At 42.6% G+C, this 16,333-nt stretch overlaps 1 protein-coding gene across 1 annotated transcript in view; it reads right to left on the minus strand.

The window, feature by feature from the left end:
- The window catches only part of WWC1 (WW and C2 domain containing 1), a 40,458-nt gene extending 25,755 nt beyond the window's left edge, over positions 1–14,703 (minus strand). The window contains exons 1-7 of the mRNA XM_010151286.1: positions 14,597–14,703; positions 7,480–7,683; positions 5,733–5,809; positions 4,716–4,795; positions 3,821–3,950; positions 3,108–3,254; positions 1,986–2,059 (exon numbers count right to left, since the gene is read on the minus strand). Of these exons, the coding sequence (XP_010149588.1) occupies positions 1,986–2,059; positions 3,108–3,254; positions 3,821–3,950; positions 4,716–4,795; positions 5,733–5,809; positions 7,480–7,630 (659 nt within the window). The 5' untranslated portion in view covers positions 7,631–7,683; positions 14,597–14,703. The remainder of the gene's footprint in view (positions 1–1,985; positions 2,060–3,107; positions 3,255–3,820; positions 3,951–4,715; positions 4,796–5,732; positions 5,810–7,479; positions 7,684–14,596) is intronic.
- Between the last annotated feature and the right edge of the window lie 1,630 nt (positions 14,704–16,333).

The raw sequence follows: 16,333 nt of genomic DNA on the forward strand, positions 1-16,333 counted from the left end.
TGCCTTTAGTCTGGTCCACAACAGTGCTAACAAAATTGTCTGCTACACTCCACTTTCAAAATCATCAGTCCTTTATGAATCTAGCCTAATTAATATGGGATCATCTTGATTTCAATGCCTTAAGTTTTATCTTTCCATATAATGCAGAGACAATAAGACATGTATTTCCACCATTTGGCTCCCTTCGTAATACGTGCACGGGCAAAGTACTTGTTCTTCTATTGTGTTTTTTGAACATTTTAATATTGTGCTGTGGGGACAGGAAACACTTCTAACATCACAAGGAGGAATTTTCATAGGAGCAGAAGGTTCCTAGTGAGTCACTATATCCACAGTATTGTTCCAGCTTAGAACCAGTTAAGGTATTTTTTTTCTGCAGCTCCTACTAAAGACTATGCCAAAATCAAAGTGCTCTGGCAGCTGAAGATCTTTTCATTTTAGCATCAATTATTCATGTTTATTCAGGCCCATCTCTCCTCATGATAATATTTTTTAAAGTTAGAAAATGTATAGATAACCTAAGACAGACATGAGGTATTAAACCTTCTTCAGCTGCAAGACGGTGTTGTATCCCCTTCATCATGACTTCAAACGAACTATCGTGCTGTCTTTATGAAGTTCTGTCTCTTTCTAAAGAGCATATTAATTATCTTCTCAGGTTTGTCATTATTCACTCACCCCTCCTTGGAAAAGACACATGCTAGACTAAAAGTCCTCCACTTCAGTGTGAAGACATAAAGTCAGTGTGAAATGAACTGCAATCTTGAGCAAAGCTTAAAAGTAAAGAGCAGTTTTAACATTGAAAAATTAACTACTACATCTGGGGGGTTAGTAATATTAATGTTGCTTTAAAAAGTTAAATTAATTAACTTTTAACATTAAATAAAATATTAATGTCTGTTTTAAAATCAGACAGAAAGATTTGAATGTTAAGACAGATGTTCATCTTGGATTGGCAAAATAGATAGTTCTGATAAAATTGTTCCACCTATGAAGAAAAGTGTAAGCTTATGTCAAAAGCAGCTGGGCACACACAGTCTTTGACAACTGCCTCAGATGCAGATCAAATTTTATGCCACTGAGAAACATGGCCTACTGACCTGCCAATATACTAAAATGAGAAGGTTATGAGTAATCTCAGCCTTAAAGCTCTTACCTCTAACCAGAGACTGGAGAAAAATCCTTCCCTTTGTGTATATCCCAGGTACAGATCATGCCATGCATCTGAAGTTTGTTTTCCAGGAAGTGCCCTTCCAGCAGTTAAAACTGAAATCACCATCACCGATGGTAACACTGCTGAACAAGGACCAGCCGAGCCAAAGGCTAAATGTTGCTTGGTGGTTTTTCATTTAACTAGAGTATTTGTCCATAAAAATACAGGTACTTTCTAAACAGCTGAGTTAGCCACTACCTATTAAAAAGTAAAGCCCAAAAGACTTTTGCCTAAAGTAGTCTACTAAGGAGATTCCAGCTTTTTAAATCTATTTTTCATTCATTTCAGATCAAAGGGCAAAGGTGAAAACTTACATTCTTACAGATAAGCAGACGAGCTCTGAAACTGTAGTCATTGACCATATTTTGATATGTTAGGTGTTAACACAATATACATTTCTCCTTATCTGACTTAAAGCCATGCAAACATTCATTTCATTTTAAAGCAGGTAAGGAGATGCCTTGCAGTACAGTCTCCCTGTTAGGAATGAGGAAGCACTGGCAACAGGCAGCAAAACCACTTATGTCCCCACAGGTGTGGCCAGACTGAATTCTTCGTTTATGAGTCACTCCTTAGTAATTTCTAGGATAGTTATTTATTTCTTGAATGATAACGTTGGCCCAGAAAGCCTGTTGCCTCGCTGGCTCAAAAATTACCATGCTTATTTAGCAGTGACATTGGGCTTCAATCTGAGTGGCACCTTTTCTCGTGAAACATTATCTTCAGAATAAGCTGTGTGACAGCCAAAAGGTACAAGAGTCCAAAGAATTACCTTCTCTTTGCTTCTTCATACTGAAGGCGCAATCTCACCTTCTCAGCCAACTGGTTATTGCTGCTGGTAATAAACTGAGACACAAAATATAAAATCAGCAATTTAGTAACCACTCCTCTTCTGATATTCCCTATTGAAGCTGATGACATTACAAGTTACACTTGCTCCTGTCAAAACACATTTACTAGTTAAACCAAGCACAGAGTAGGAAAACATTGCTTTCGATTAAATTTTTCATGATTTCTTCAAAGACTTAAAACCCCACAAGATTCAGAGGTTCTTTTTGGCCCAGTTTTTCCGAAAAACAAATCTACCACATCTATCTCAGGCTTCCATTTTCACGTACACACAAACAGCTTTGCAATCTTTCTTCTTAAATGCTGTTTGTGTTGCGTTGCATTTTGCTTTGGATGACATCTTGCTTTGCTTGTAAAGTCTTAAAGACAAGGGACATCCCATCATACCCAAATCTGCAGACCTTTAGTCACATGTGTGGCCCTGACAGAAAGTGACTGCACATGTGTAAGTAAAGGTTCACAGGAGAGGCTTCTGTGATGTCCTGTGAGACATACGATGTACCCACAGCACTGATGGAGTCCTTGCTGAGGCCAGCACCATTCTGACTGTTATGATCTTGTTGCACAAGTGGGACTGGAGGTTTATGAGTACTACACATTTGATGGCATCGAAATATGTGTGCAGACACTACCATTCTCCCTCGTAACACACTAAAAGCCAAACACACTCTTAAGTGAAGAGCCCTCATTAGAGCTTAGCCCATACGTAGCTGCTTAATACTTCCTGTCTGGTAGCGTATCGCTGCTATAAAGAGCTAAGGGAATATTTGTATCACAAGAAGCTACACCTACAGCCAAAACAGAACTTCCCTCCCTTTTATTTCCACCTGAGTTGTTCTAACAGAGATAGTATAGGCAAACAGCAGGTTGCCTTTAAAGATACATTAGCAGTGCACACAAAAACAGAGGTCACACTGAAATTTAAACCAGGAGAAGGCATCATTTCATAGACCCTTGCCCATGCTTGGAAACTCGTACTAAGGCAGTACTACATATAGTTCAGAGGAATGTCTCCCCACGCAATTGTTTCTCACGCATTACTCACATTTCCTGAAACATCTGTCTGGGAGCTGACATCCAGGTATTGCCGGGGTAACAAAGGGCTGGAGCTTTCCACAGACACACTGCTGGCCCACAGGTCTGACTGGGATCCTCTGTCATTCACGAAGCTGTCTTTTAACTTGGCTAAGCTCTAAAACCATAGAAAGTCATGAGGTGAGCCCACTCCTGCTCAAAATACCTCAGCAGCTACATAGCTTTAGCCTAAACTACACGATTAAGATCTGGTCATGTTTACTGTCTGCATTCAGACCCCGAAAACATGAGGTCAGGCACGGCTAGACTACACCTCGCACGGCATGAAGCAGCCCACAGGCATTAACACACTGTCTTGCCTGGACAGACAGGCCCACTGCTGGAAACAGCAGAGCAAGTGGAGCACAGTGTTTTCATAGCTTCTCCAGACCTGCTCTTTGACAGCAGTACAGTCACGTTGCTTCATTCTTGACCAATAACCCTGAGACCAACATTCACCTCTAAGCAAGTGCTCACTACTGTTAGTTCCTATATTTTATACTTCTTATTTCCAGGATCTGAAGAATAAAAAGGCTGCAGTCCAACCACAATACACGGTTAATTTTATCTTAATAAAAATTTCAATTACATATCTGAAATACAAAATACTTAAATGACTTCTCAGAAATTCAATCTGATAGTAATGGTGACAAAAATTACTATAAAGTCACCCTGTTTCAATACCTGAATGAGGTCTTGTTTTTCTTTCTCCCCTGATGTGATGGCCTTCTTGAGAGCTTTCATTTCACTTAAAATAGCTTGTGCCTCATCAAGTTTGTAGCCACCTTGAGTATCAGACATTTTCATGTCAATTCTGCATGGAAATTTAAAAAGAATACAGTAAACTAACACTTTATATAAAGTCCAGTTAATTTAATCGTCCTAGACACATGCATCTTGACATTGATTTGTAAGAAATGCACACTCCAAAGTATAACAAAGACAACACAAGGAACAAAGAACTTCACAAACACCCACCTAAATTACTCCACTCAGAAGTACATTAAGCTTCAGAACTGTGATTTTAGTCATATCATCTCTGACTCTTTGCACAACCTAATTACAAGCCACCTCATCCTTCCCTCTTCTCAAAGGAATTCTACTGCAGTTAACATTTTTAATAAATAAAGTATTAACCACTGACTTTACTTATAACATCCAGATGTCTATTCATACAAAGGTAAGTACCTGAAACTTTTCCTCCACTCCACCCCAAATTTTTCTTCAGTGCCCTAAAGCAATGGTTCTTACAATTAAGACAATTTAACACTCAGTACTGTGTTATCCGTACTGAGCAATACTGAGTAAAACAGAATACCACTTCACGGGCGAGATCCTGGTTCAAAATCCTTATGCCATGAAGTCAGTTCTGATGTGATCAATCACATACAGGCATTGATTTGAGAGACCTACCCCTACGGCTGTGTACTGCTTTCCGTTGCATATGCCTAAATATATCAGCAGCAGCATATTTCAGCTTACGTTATTGAGGCAGCTATTTATAAACGTAGAGGGGGATGTGTTACAAGCCACACTGAAATGTTCCACACTGAAAATAAGAGCTTAAGAACAAACTTACTTCTTCAGTGTTTGAAATCCATGCTCTTTGTACTGGAGTTCTTGCTTCATGTGAGCTACTTCTCTCTTGAGTTTATTAACCTGTAGTGAGGTGTAACATTTTTTGAATGATACTTTATATGAATATTTAGGTACAGCACCACCCATTCAATTCAAAACTTATCCAGTGTAGACAGTACTCTAGACAAAGTTTCCAAATAATAGGGTTCATCTCAACAGCAGCTCACAGTCCTGACTGTATCCTCATCAGTACTTATCCCCGGCCAGGGATTTATCCAGTACCCAGCTGTTACGCCACTTAATAAGGGGCTCAAGGGAAGTTCCAACCTCATAAACAGAAAAGCTGAGAAAAACTCAAGAGAGACAAGAATGAAACACACGTCAATTTTACTCAGTAATGTTTAAAACCTTCCCCGTCATTAAAAAAAACATTAAGCATCAGGACAGGAGTTACACTACAGAGGTAGAAGCCATCCTCCAAGATACCAAACGGAAAAGCTACAATGCATGAGTAACCCAGCAGGATGATATTAAATATTGTAAATCCACTGACCCTACAGCTTGCTGTTTTATATTCCTCCACAGAGGCCAGACTGACCTACTTTACTTTAGTCCTTTCTTCTTCCCAAACTAAGCTCTGCATGAGAGCGCATACTGCCGCTGCTAACAACCCGCACTAAGCCCAGGACAAAACAGCTGCCAGTCTCTGGAGGGAACTGACAGCTCTCCAGCGCTGCAGCACACCGAGGAGCCAGCACACAGCTCAACACCCCACAGCGTATCTGTACAGCAGGATGTACTGCCAGCTTCCAGGGAAGTCTAAAGTCTAAGGGGAAAAAAAAGTGTTTCGAACTCTTAAGATGGCAATGTTTGAGAATTCTGATAAATTATCTCCTAGATTAAGAATGGCAACATTAGCTCTTTCAACTGCTTTGGCATCTACTTCTAGTATTTGCCATGAGGTTTACAATATCCGAAGATTACTCGTGGCAAGCAAAGGTCCGTTCATACTACTTACCCTGGATTTTGTAGTAGCAATCTCCGCCTTGAGGATCTCCGGGTCATACTTGGAACTTGACGATGAGCCAGAGAGCACTAGGACAAATACAACACTGTTTAGCAGCTCTACCTTCCTCACTACTCGTCTATCAGCCTCACCATAAATCAGCACCTCGCATGCTCCTGCACCTCCAGTTCTCCACACACTGCTGGTGTGGCCCTTCTGGCCGTTTTCTAGATCTCTTCTCGCTGCCGAAAGGCAGGGAAAGGTAATAGTGCGGTCAAGTACTCCACAAAAAGTATATACTAAAGGGGTCAGAGCATGTCCTGCATCTCCAAAGTCTTGATTTGTTCCAGGTTAACACACTTAACTCCGAGACACATTCACTTCATTCAATAGTGTGGCCTCCTGCGTTTCCAAAGGCATTTAATAGAAATGAAGGGACAGGCATTGCATAAAGGTTTACTCTTTTTTTTTTCCTTTCTCACTGAGTAAACAATCCACTGAATGTTTAGAAACAAAGAAAAGCAAAGAATGAGAAGAAAATGAAAAATGCGATGCAAGCCTTCTCACAGCCTTGAGGACACGACCAATCATACACTGTGTCACACCGGATTAAATCAATGTCCCATTAAAAGCAGAATTCTCTTCTCAGCAGCCGTTAAAACCCTTCTGCTTCACAAGGTACAGTAGCTCCCCAATGTGCACTGTTGTTAGAGATAGCTGTAGGCAAGGGAGATATTTGGATCTTTGCAGCCCTTTATGCCCTATAAAACACGGGAAAGCATTTCTAGTTCTTTCTGTTTGGTTGTATTTTTAAAGACAGATCGCATCACACCAATGTAGTCCATGTTCACAGCGCTGTTAGTGTGCTGTTCTGGTACACCAGGACTTAGGTAGAGTGCTTTGAAGAAAAGACCAAAAACTGTACTGCTGGGATGATGGATAGCACTCTAGTCAAATAAAAATGTTTCAGTTGACAGAAATCTACTCAAATACTTTTTAACATCAGGCACAGAATTAGCCAGCGGAATTCACCACCCTAAGATTAACTCAGCAAGAATGAAGTGGCAGGAGGTCAGTCAATTGATGTGGCTAGCAAGAACACAAAAAGTTTGCGATACTAAGGTTTATTAAGAAAATAATTCTGTAAGACTTGAAGGAAATAAATCCTCCTCCAGCTCCTAACTCGTACCAATAAGGAGGAAATTTGGCATTCTATAAACATTCCTACACCAACTCTTGAAGAAACAGGTATTGATGTTTCTTGTGTGACAAAGAATATGCTGCACAAACCAATGTTCTTCATACACGGAGAGATATTCCACCAGTATTAGCTTTTACATGGCATAAAATACCGGCCGAGACAGTCACTCCAGTACCTGGGATGTTAAACTCCAAAAACATCTGGGAATGCTACCTGAGATGAGCTTTCTTGCCTTTTTTCTATACTTTGACGGGAATCAAGGAAAACACTGTATAACTTCATTTTTTCACACCGAGCCAACCACCCATTTTTACACGTTTGCTGTAGCCCATGCTCACTCCAGGGACTGAGCCAACCGCAGTAGTGATTCATAACAATTATCCTGCACCTAAGAGGTGCTAGGCAGCCACTGCTTTTGAGACAAACCATGCAAACGCAGGGAATGACATGGCATAACACATCCTAGTGCTCCATCAGGGAACCATCTTCAAGCGTTTTACTCTCCTAGTGGGTTCATGACTGAGAAAGGTACTGGATAAGAGTTCACAGACTACTCACAGCTGGTCTGAGAGCCCAGTTTGTGCTCCCAAACATCATACAGCTGCCGATATTCTTGCTGGGCCAATTCAAGCCTCTGCTGTTTCACTTGGTAGATCTCCTTCTGTGCAGCAATCGCCTCTTGGGCCAGGACAAGATAGTCTTTCAGCATATGCTCCTGCTCCCGCCGCCACTGCACACGAGGGTCTTCTATCTGTGTGGTTTCTTAAGGGACGAAACAGAAGGGGGCAAGATCAATGGAAAGCAGGTTTGTATTGCTGCCTGGAGAAACTCCACCATTCATGACAGCATTTTGAAATAGCCCCGTGACCCACGCCCTAAAAAAAGGTGGAATAAGGATGTTTTCCTTTTTTCTTAGGAGGTGACCACTGATCCACAATGAACTCTGATGAGCTCTGCCACCCTGAATCACTGTATGGAACAATTCATGATGAAATCATCATCCAACTCTCCAACTCCCCTGCTAATGAACATCCAGGCCTTCCAGTACCTGAAGTGGCTACAAGGAAAATGGGAGGGGGCTTTTTACAAGGGCCTATAGTGACAGGACAAGGGGGAAAGGGTTTAAATTGAAAGCAGGGAGGTTTAGTTTAGGTATCAGGAAGAAATTCTTCCCAGAGAGGGTGGTGAGGAACAGGGACAGGTTGCCCAGAGAAGCTGTGGATGCCCCATCCCTGGAAGTGTTCAAGGCCAGGCTGGATGAGGCTTGGAGCAACCTGGTCTAGTGGAAGGTGTCCCTGTCCATGGCAAGGGGGTTGGAACTGGATGGTCTTTAAGGTTCCTTCCAACCAAACCATTCTGATTCTATGCTCCCTCTTAAAACATCCACACAAACATATGCACACACAAGCTCTGAGATACTAACACTGACTGTTAGACTTATCTTTATCAAAACTGTTTTAGAACACTGCTAATAAAATAATCTACTATTTCACTGAGAAAAAAACTTTCATAAAACATCATTGCCACATGACCACCTTATACAGCATCTTGCAACATGACAGCAATTACAACTCCGCCTGTTCTCTTCAGCTGCCAAGTGGCTTTTCATAAAAATGGGAAAGCAAACCTTCGTACTCAGATTCCATAGGTAAATAAAAATAAAGACTCATTAAATCATGGAATGCATTCATAAAAGCATCTCAAATGACATTATAAGAACGGCGTCTCAGAAGGGGAGTAAACACTTCCTTCACTGAAAGCAGGCACAGCAGTAAATCACTGCAGAGTACAGGAGGCGGAGTTTAAGAAAAATATTTTTGGTAACGTAGGCAACACAGTCATGAACAGCTACACCACTTCCATATCCGTTACCCCAACACAACCAAGACGGTGCTTTTCAGGTTTCTAATCACGAAAAAGGCACAAGGTCACAGACACACAGCTAGGCCTAATGCTAATTAGGCAAATTTATTGTCAGTATTTGACTCGGGTTTGTGAAGAAGCATCCAAAATATTTTTCATCTCTCTTTCAAGGCTGTTTTATGTTCTTGCTTGGAACAAGTTCCAATATTCAGTTGACTAAGTACTCTAAACTGTCTAAACTACCGTGCTTGAATAAGGATGCCAAGTTACCACACAATGAATAATTAATAATAAGGAGCTGCTTGAAACTATCAGTAGGAATCTAATCTGCATATCTTAAGAGCCTCTTTAAATATTTAGTAAATGCTGCCACGGTGGAAAGTAAGAGCAGCTCTTATGCGAGTGAGGCGTTAAGACCAACACAGCAATAGACAGGATGTAGGGAAGGGAACAGTTTGCCGATAATCCTAGGAGCAGAACTAGGAATAAAGCGTTTTACCCAAGGGATGGACACTCAACCATTTTCACAAGCTGTCCATGATCATGCTGAGGGGAAAATTAACAGGATTCTCCAGTGACAACTTGTTTTAACAGTATCTCAAGACCCAGAACAACACACGGCATTTCAAGTTACATGGCAAAACTTACGAGAAGCTACAAAAGGTGATTAAAACCTTTTAAGATACTAACAGTATAGTGTGTAGAAGCAATTCAACAAAAAGTCCCTTATAGGTCCTGCTAGCGCAAGCAACATTTCAGCTGATGGAATACTAAAGATAAGCCTGGACCTGAAAAACTGCCCCAAAATTAGTTGATGAAAAAACATCTATTTGTGCCAACTGTAGGTGCTGGTGCCCTCCCAGACAGCACTATGGTCTCTCTTAGAGGGAGCAGAAGAAGAGTGTAGAAAACACAGCAGTGTCAACTCTAAGAATCCGAAAACCTCAGGTTCCGATCTCCATTCCTGCCCCCAAGTCCCATTTTCCAGAGAACAATGACACACAGCCAGAAGGAATAACTCCCTTTACTCCACAGCTGAACCAAAAGGGAAAGCCTGCTGTGAGTTACCCAGAGGGATGCCCCTATACTCCCAGGCACTCAGCTTCCCCGGACCTGGCTGCATCAACAAGCACCAGCAACCATGGCTCAGAACTCCTAATTTCTAGCTTAACGAGTATGTTGGCAACATACCCACAACTCCTAAGTCTAATTTAGGACACTGGGTCATGTCTACCTGCACCTATGACTTCTAGGTTGGTTATTCCCAGTTTGCCCTTAAAACAGCAGCCCGTTTTTCCTACAATCGCAAGACGGGCAGTTGAAGCTGCTGCAGGGATATCCCTCCAGCATAAGGAACCAGGAGGAAGAGTAGAAAAATCTACGGTTCTGAGCACCTCTGTTAGGTGGTGAAACACTGACACTGCCCCAAGCACATACACCACTTGAAAAAGCGAATACTTGGCAGCCAGCTCACGGAAAAGACGGACAACACCCTTATGTACTGAAACGGCTTTGTTGCCATTTTTCGGAATATTCACCTCAACCTTTTCAGTAATCACAGCACTAACCGTATCCCCTTGATTGCAGCTTTGATTTTCAAACACGTAACAACAATCTGTGAAAATGTTGGCCAAGGGCTCTCGAACTGCCCCATCTACTGAGAAATGCAAAGTACAGAGTCAGATGAAAGGACTACAGAAATGCAGGCTATTGCATCATTCGTTGTCTTGTGAATTTTTAATTTAATGCTGAGCTTGTCATAAATAAATCTGATTGTTTCATGTTTGAAGAATGTAGTCTTACTATACTTGCATCAGCATCTGGCAAGAAAATCATCATCTCTTTTGTGCAAATCAAATTCCAACGTAGTTCTCCCAGGGAGAGACATTCAGGGCTATGCATTAGGAATATTAGGAATATTGCTAGGAATATTCTGGGTACTGAATTAAATTTAATTGTATTTATTTTGCCTCAGAGAGAAGGTTAGAAGTGTTTTCCATTTCACTTTTTTTTAACAGCTCCTGGATTTAGATCTAATTTAGGTCAGTCCTCGGTTTTGTTTCTGATAATTAGTCTCAAATGCTTCAAGTGTGCAGCAAGAACCAACATGCCTTCCTCTCCTTCACACCCTGCCATGACAATTCCTCCCTGCACAAGCAATCTGCAAGAGACCTTGGAGAGGAAGGTAGTTTTGGACAATCTCCAGGCAACACTTCAACATAACCCGCAAAGATGAGCTTTTTGATCAGCTGAAAGTGGATATGGTTTGCTTTATCATGATTTGGATTAGAGCTGGCATAAGAAACAGGGTCATGATTTTGTTTCTCTTCTTTTTAACCTTTTAATTGATATTCTAGGTCAAGTCTTGTAGCCTCTAGCATCCCATGGAAGTGAAACATTTTAAGAGCAACTGCTATTAAGCAGGTGTCAGCATGGTTCAAAGCGTTCTCTGCATGTCCTCAAAGCCTGTGGTGTTTTTAAGTGGCACAGATCAGGGGTAACTCCCCCAGATCTCCCAGGGTTCTGACCTGCAACCAGACCTCTGCACATTCATCCTGGGGCCAACTCAAATCTACAACAAAGATCATGTCTGGTTTGTCCCACCTACAGTTTCAGCTAGCTGAAACACCCGGGAGGTCCAACAAGCTTCCATGTCCAACAGCAGATTTCAGATCAAGGTTATTTCCTGGTACCTAGACTGTCACCCCAGGAGCACAGCTAGCTGCCCTTGTTTATGTAAATGCCAGCAGAGTAAGTTAAGGCCCAGTTTTGGCTAGGATGGGCCACGGTGACAAGTACTCAGCTTCCTCCAGTGTGTGCAGGAGAGGAAGACAAATGAGAAGACAAAAAGACATCTCAAACTGAAGAGAAAGCTCAAAGGGGACCAGGAAGAGACTTTTGGGAGCATCCTCTCATTTTACTTGAGCCAAGGATTTCCTGTGGTCAGAGGTGACCCTGATGTTCACTTCAGAAGGTGGGATGGCTATTAATTCTTCTGGGGAAAACGCCAGCCCCCACTTACATCTACTGCAACAGTCTATGTCGCTGCCTGGCAAACCAGAGGAGGGGACTGATCCAAGGGGAAAACCACCAAGCCCCATAGATGTTTCACTGGGAAGGGACAGGGAACAAGCAACTCCCCCAGAAGCATTGTACAAGTTAAACTGGATTGGCAGGAACCTCTTAATCCAACAGTGCTGCCTAACACAGGAAAGCCCTTCACAGGAAGGGCTCGTGCCTGTCTCTCTTGGCCTGGAGCACCCTCACTGTTAACGCTCCAGACTGCTTTCTTGTGGAATTAAAACAGACACAAGACAGGGCCTTACAGACCTATAGCAGACCCCTGTTTGCATCTTGCAATTTAGTACCTTCTCAAGAAAAGATTGTCCAGTTCCCTCGTCTACAGATCTCCTTAACAGATCCTGTAAGGCTTGCCTACCCTTCCTTCCCACTACCCTTTCCTGTAAAAGGAAAAATCAATATTCCTTGCCTCACAGGAAAATAATTAGGATAAAACCATTTCAAGAACGGTAAATACTGTGATATTGGTATGACATAAGCTCTAAGTAAAAACACTTGTCACCTTCCCATCTGGAGACATTTGATCTTTGTATAGCAGAGGGCAGTTAGTGCTTTTTAAGAACAGGCTTTTTCCATTCTACTTTTTTAATGCACAAGAGAAGTTCCTAAAACTTGGAAGGTGCAGTCTCAGGCCAGAGGAAAACGTGGCTTTTCTGAAAAAAGGAAAGGTGTAAAGATAGTCAAGGAAAAAAAACAAAACAGATTTCCACATTTTTATTTAAAAAAAAAAAAAATCTTGTAACTTGCTGAAAAAAAATGTCAACGTTCAGCTGAAGACTTAGAGGTAGATTTAAAAAAAAAACAAAAACAAGAAAACCACACAAACACCCACAAGAAACTACACACACACTAACAACTTCAAGGCACTTCTGTCTTTGTCTTTTAAGTCTCTCCCTCTGCACGAGTTACAAGGACCCCTCAAAAGTGCCTGGGCATGGTTGTGCTGTGAACTTCTGGACTGAATTGGTGCTGTTCTGTGAAGAGAACAAAAGTCACTGATTTATTTTATTACTTTTCGGGGGGGATTTGTTCTAGCACAACCCAATACACATTTCCTAACAACGTCTGTAACAGTACGTAAGTTCTGTATTTTCTTATAATTCAAATGATCTTACAACGCTTTACAGTTCCGGTCTATCAAGCAGTCTAACACAGGCAGTAAGCAGTGGCTTAGTTTGAGGATACAGGATAAAAACACCACAGGCCTGACCTAGCTCTTCTCCAACTTGCACATATACCAAGCCTACCTGAGTTTCCTCTCCAGTACAGGCAGGGCGAACACCTGCAGCAACAGGAGCTCCTGCAGTCATTCAGTTTATCCCTGCCAGGGGAATCGACACAAGACCTTTGCACCGTTTCCGACGGTCTTGCCACAAGGACAAATTCCAGGCTAAGAACAAAATCCAGATGGTTGCTACCTAGTCAGACTCCTCGGTAGAGCCAAATCTTAGAGGTGTGTGCTCAGTATTAGCTTGAACATGACTGCTGCTTTGAAGACTGCAAAGCAATAGGTCTCAAATGCCTGTTTTACAGAGGGAAGTAACTTGTCTGATGGAGGAGGACAGGATTTTATTTCACAAGCTGCAGATCTCACCTACTCAAAAACAAAGTTAGCAATTTTGTGGTTTTGTGTTCAGTATTGCATTGGGTTTGCATGGCAGAGTTTTGGCCACAGGGGAGCAGCTACAGGGGTGGCTCCTGTCAGGAGCTGCCAGAAGCTTTCCCAGCTCCAATCAGACCAACCTCTGACCATGGCTGAGGCAGTCAGTGACGGTGGCAGCTCCTCTGGGATAAAATACCACAGGGGAGCAGCTACAGGGGTGGCTCCTGTCAGGAGCTGCCAGAAGCTTTCCCAGCTCCAATCAGACCAACCTCTGACCATGGCTGAGGCAGTCAGTGACGGTGGCAGCTCCTCTGGGATAAAATAGATTTACAAGAGGAAAAGTGTCTGCTGGGGAACCTGCAGCAGAGAGAGCAGCGGGGTGTGAGAGAGACAGCCAGGCAGACCCCCAGGTCAGTGCAGAAGGGGAGGAGGTGCCAGAGCAGAGGTTCCCCTCAGCCCATGGTGAGAGGGCAGGCTGTGCCCTGCAGCCATGAAGGGTCTCAAAGGAGCAGAGACCCCCCTGCAGCCTGTAGAGGACCCGACACTGGAACAGGCAGCTGTGACCAATGGGAAACCTGTGCTTGAGCAGGCTGCTCCTGAAGGACAGCACCTTGGTGGGGGGACACCCATGCTGGAGCAGGGACATGAGCAGGGGCAGGGCATGAGAATCCTCCTCTGAGGAGGAAGGAGCGGCAGAGACAGCATGTGATGGACTGACACCAACCCCCATTCCTTGTCCCCCCTGTGCTGCTGTTGGGGAGGAGGGAGAGAAAGGGAGAGCAAAGCTGAGCCTGGGAAGAAGGGAGGGGTGGGTGGAAGGGGATTTTAAGATTCAGGTTTTATTTCTCATTATCCTACTCCAATTTGATTGGTAACAAATTAAATTATTTTTTCCCCCCAAGTTGAGTCTGTGCTGCCTGTGACTGTAACTGGTGAGTGATCCTTCCCTGACCATGTCTCAACCCACCAGCCTTTCCTTACGTCTTCTCCTCCCCATCCCAGCAGGGGTAGGAGTGAGCGAGTGGCTGTGTGGTGCTTGGTTGCCAGCTGGGCCTAAGCCACGACAAGCGTATTTTAACACAGGCACAGAACAATCACTCTGCAAAAATACAGTAACATGTCACTTACTGGTGTTGTGGTCTATGTAATAAACTCCAACCTGAGGGTCATAAGCTTCTTCCCATCCTAACGGCAATTCATCACTAATGCAGTCTGCAAACGTTAGTGGTTTAGTATACCTGAAATTAAATGAAAAATAATATTTAGGATGAATAAAAAAACCCACTCTGACATGTCTGTTCCAAGCAACTGACCAGAAAACAAGTACCACTAGGGCTTCAGTATAGAAAACAAAAAGAAAGTTGAAAACTACTTTAAAGCTTTTATTCTTATCATATAATACTCCAAACTCTTCCCTTTCTTCATCTGAAGTTACAGCAAGATGAATTCATTCTGACAGAGCACCCGAGCCTTGCCCAGCTCCACCAGTACCCAAGCAACAAAGGAACATTAAGAACTTTGTCAGAAACAATCCTCGTCTCCCAAGTGAAAGAATAAGACTGTTTGCAGGCAAGTCCTGGATCAAAAATACGTAGACAAGAAAAAGCAAGATGAGAAATGCAATTTGCATAGCATGAATAATTAAGACTGCACAATCAATAGCAAGTGCTGAGGACTGTGGGACCACTTGTCATGCAACTCCACTCATTTGCATTGCAATATGTTCTGTTTCATTAATGACAAACTAGATTAGTTCCTCAGTATCACAAAAATGTGTAACCCACTCCATCCAAACGTGGAAGTATTTCTGCTATACTGCTCTGATGAGTTTTCTATTCGAGAGCACATCCAGCAACAGTCTAAAGGTTTGCATGGCTAAAACCAAAGCTTAGAGTACCCACTCCTTGAGTAACCCCACAGATTTCAGTCCCTGAAACCATGCCCCTTTCCTCCCTTTGACTCTGAGCTAATGAGGTCAGCTTACACCAGCAAAACTACTAGCCAAACACATCCCTGCAGGGAGGCACAAGCCAGGAAGAATTAAGCTTGCAGGTAACTTACATATCCAGCTGCCAAAAGCACAATATGCCACAAGCCCACAAACAACCCCAACACACCGCATGTGGCATGGAAGTCTTTCATATCCAAAGGTAAGTCAGCAGGGCCAACAGATAAAGAGTTTTATTAAGTTTCGAGCACATTTGAGCATACGTCATCAGAAGGCACTGAGGAACCAAGTGGTAGCCCCAAATTAACATCCTACAGTCACGCAACAGTGTAAAAGGGAATTTTATGAAAAAGCTTTGAACCGTAAGAGGTTCAACGTAAAATCAACGTTTAATGACCAACATAATTCCCCCCCAACATGACCTGGAAGTCTGGTAAATGGGAAGAATAAGGTAGGAACATTTCCCAAAAGCTATGTAAGCCACTAAGATCTCTACATACCTGCTGTTGCATTTCGCTTTCAAAGTGCTGCCTTTGCCATCTGAAGCAGTGCTTGAATCACTTTTCTCAAAAAGTCAATTTAAAGCACCGCAGTGCGAGGAAACTCAGACCTTCACAACACAGAACCATGAAACTTGCTCAAAGTTTCACTGAAAGGTTTATTTTACTGCTCTTAATCTAGCTTGTATACGGAAGTTTGTATAGAAGAAGAGATTACCTGAAAATAAAATAGTCTCAATATTCCTGATTGCTATCCCTTATCCCATATATTTTCCTGTGGATGAAGTTGTTTTCTCAGCCCTGGTACCTGGTATGTGCTGCTCCAAGCTGATCCAGTCAAAGATGCACAAGGGTAAAAATGCAGAGCAAGGTCAGATACAAGCAACTCCGGAGATAACACAGATGAAAGTGCTGTTG

Source organism: Eurypyga helias, unplaced genomic scaffold, assembly GCF_000690775.1.
Source record: "Eurypyga helias isolate BGI_N326 unplaced genomic scaffold, ASM69077v1 scaffold795, whole genome shotgun sequence".
NCBI lineage: Eukaryota > Metazoa > Chordata > Aves > Eurypygiformes > Eurypygidae > Eurypyga > Eurypyga helias.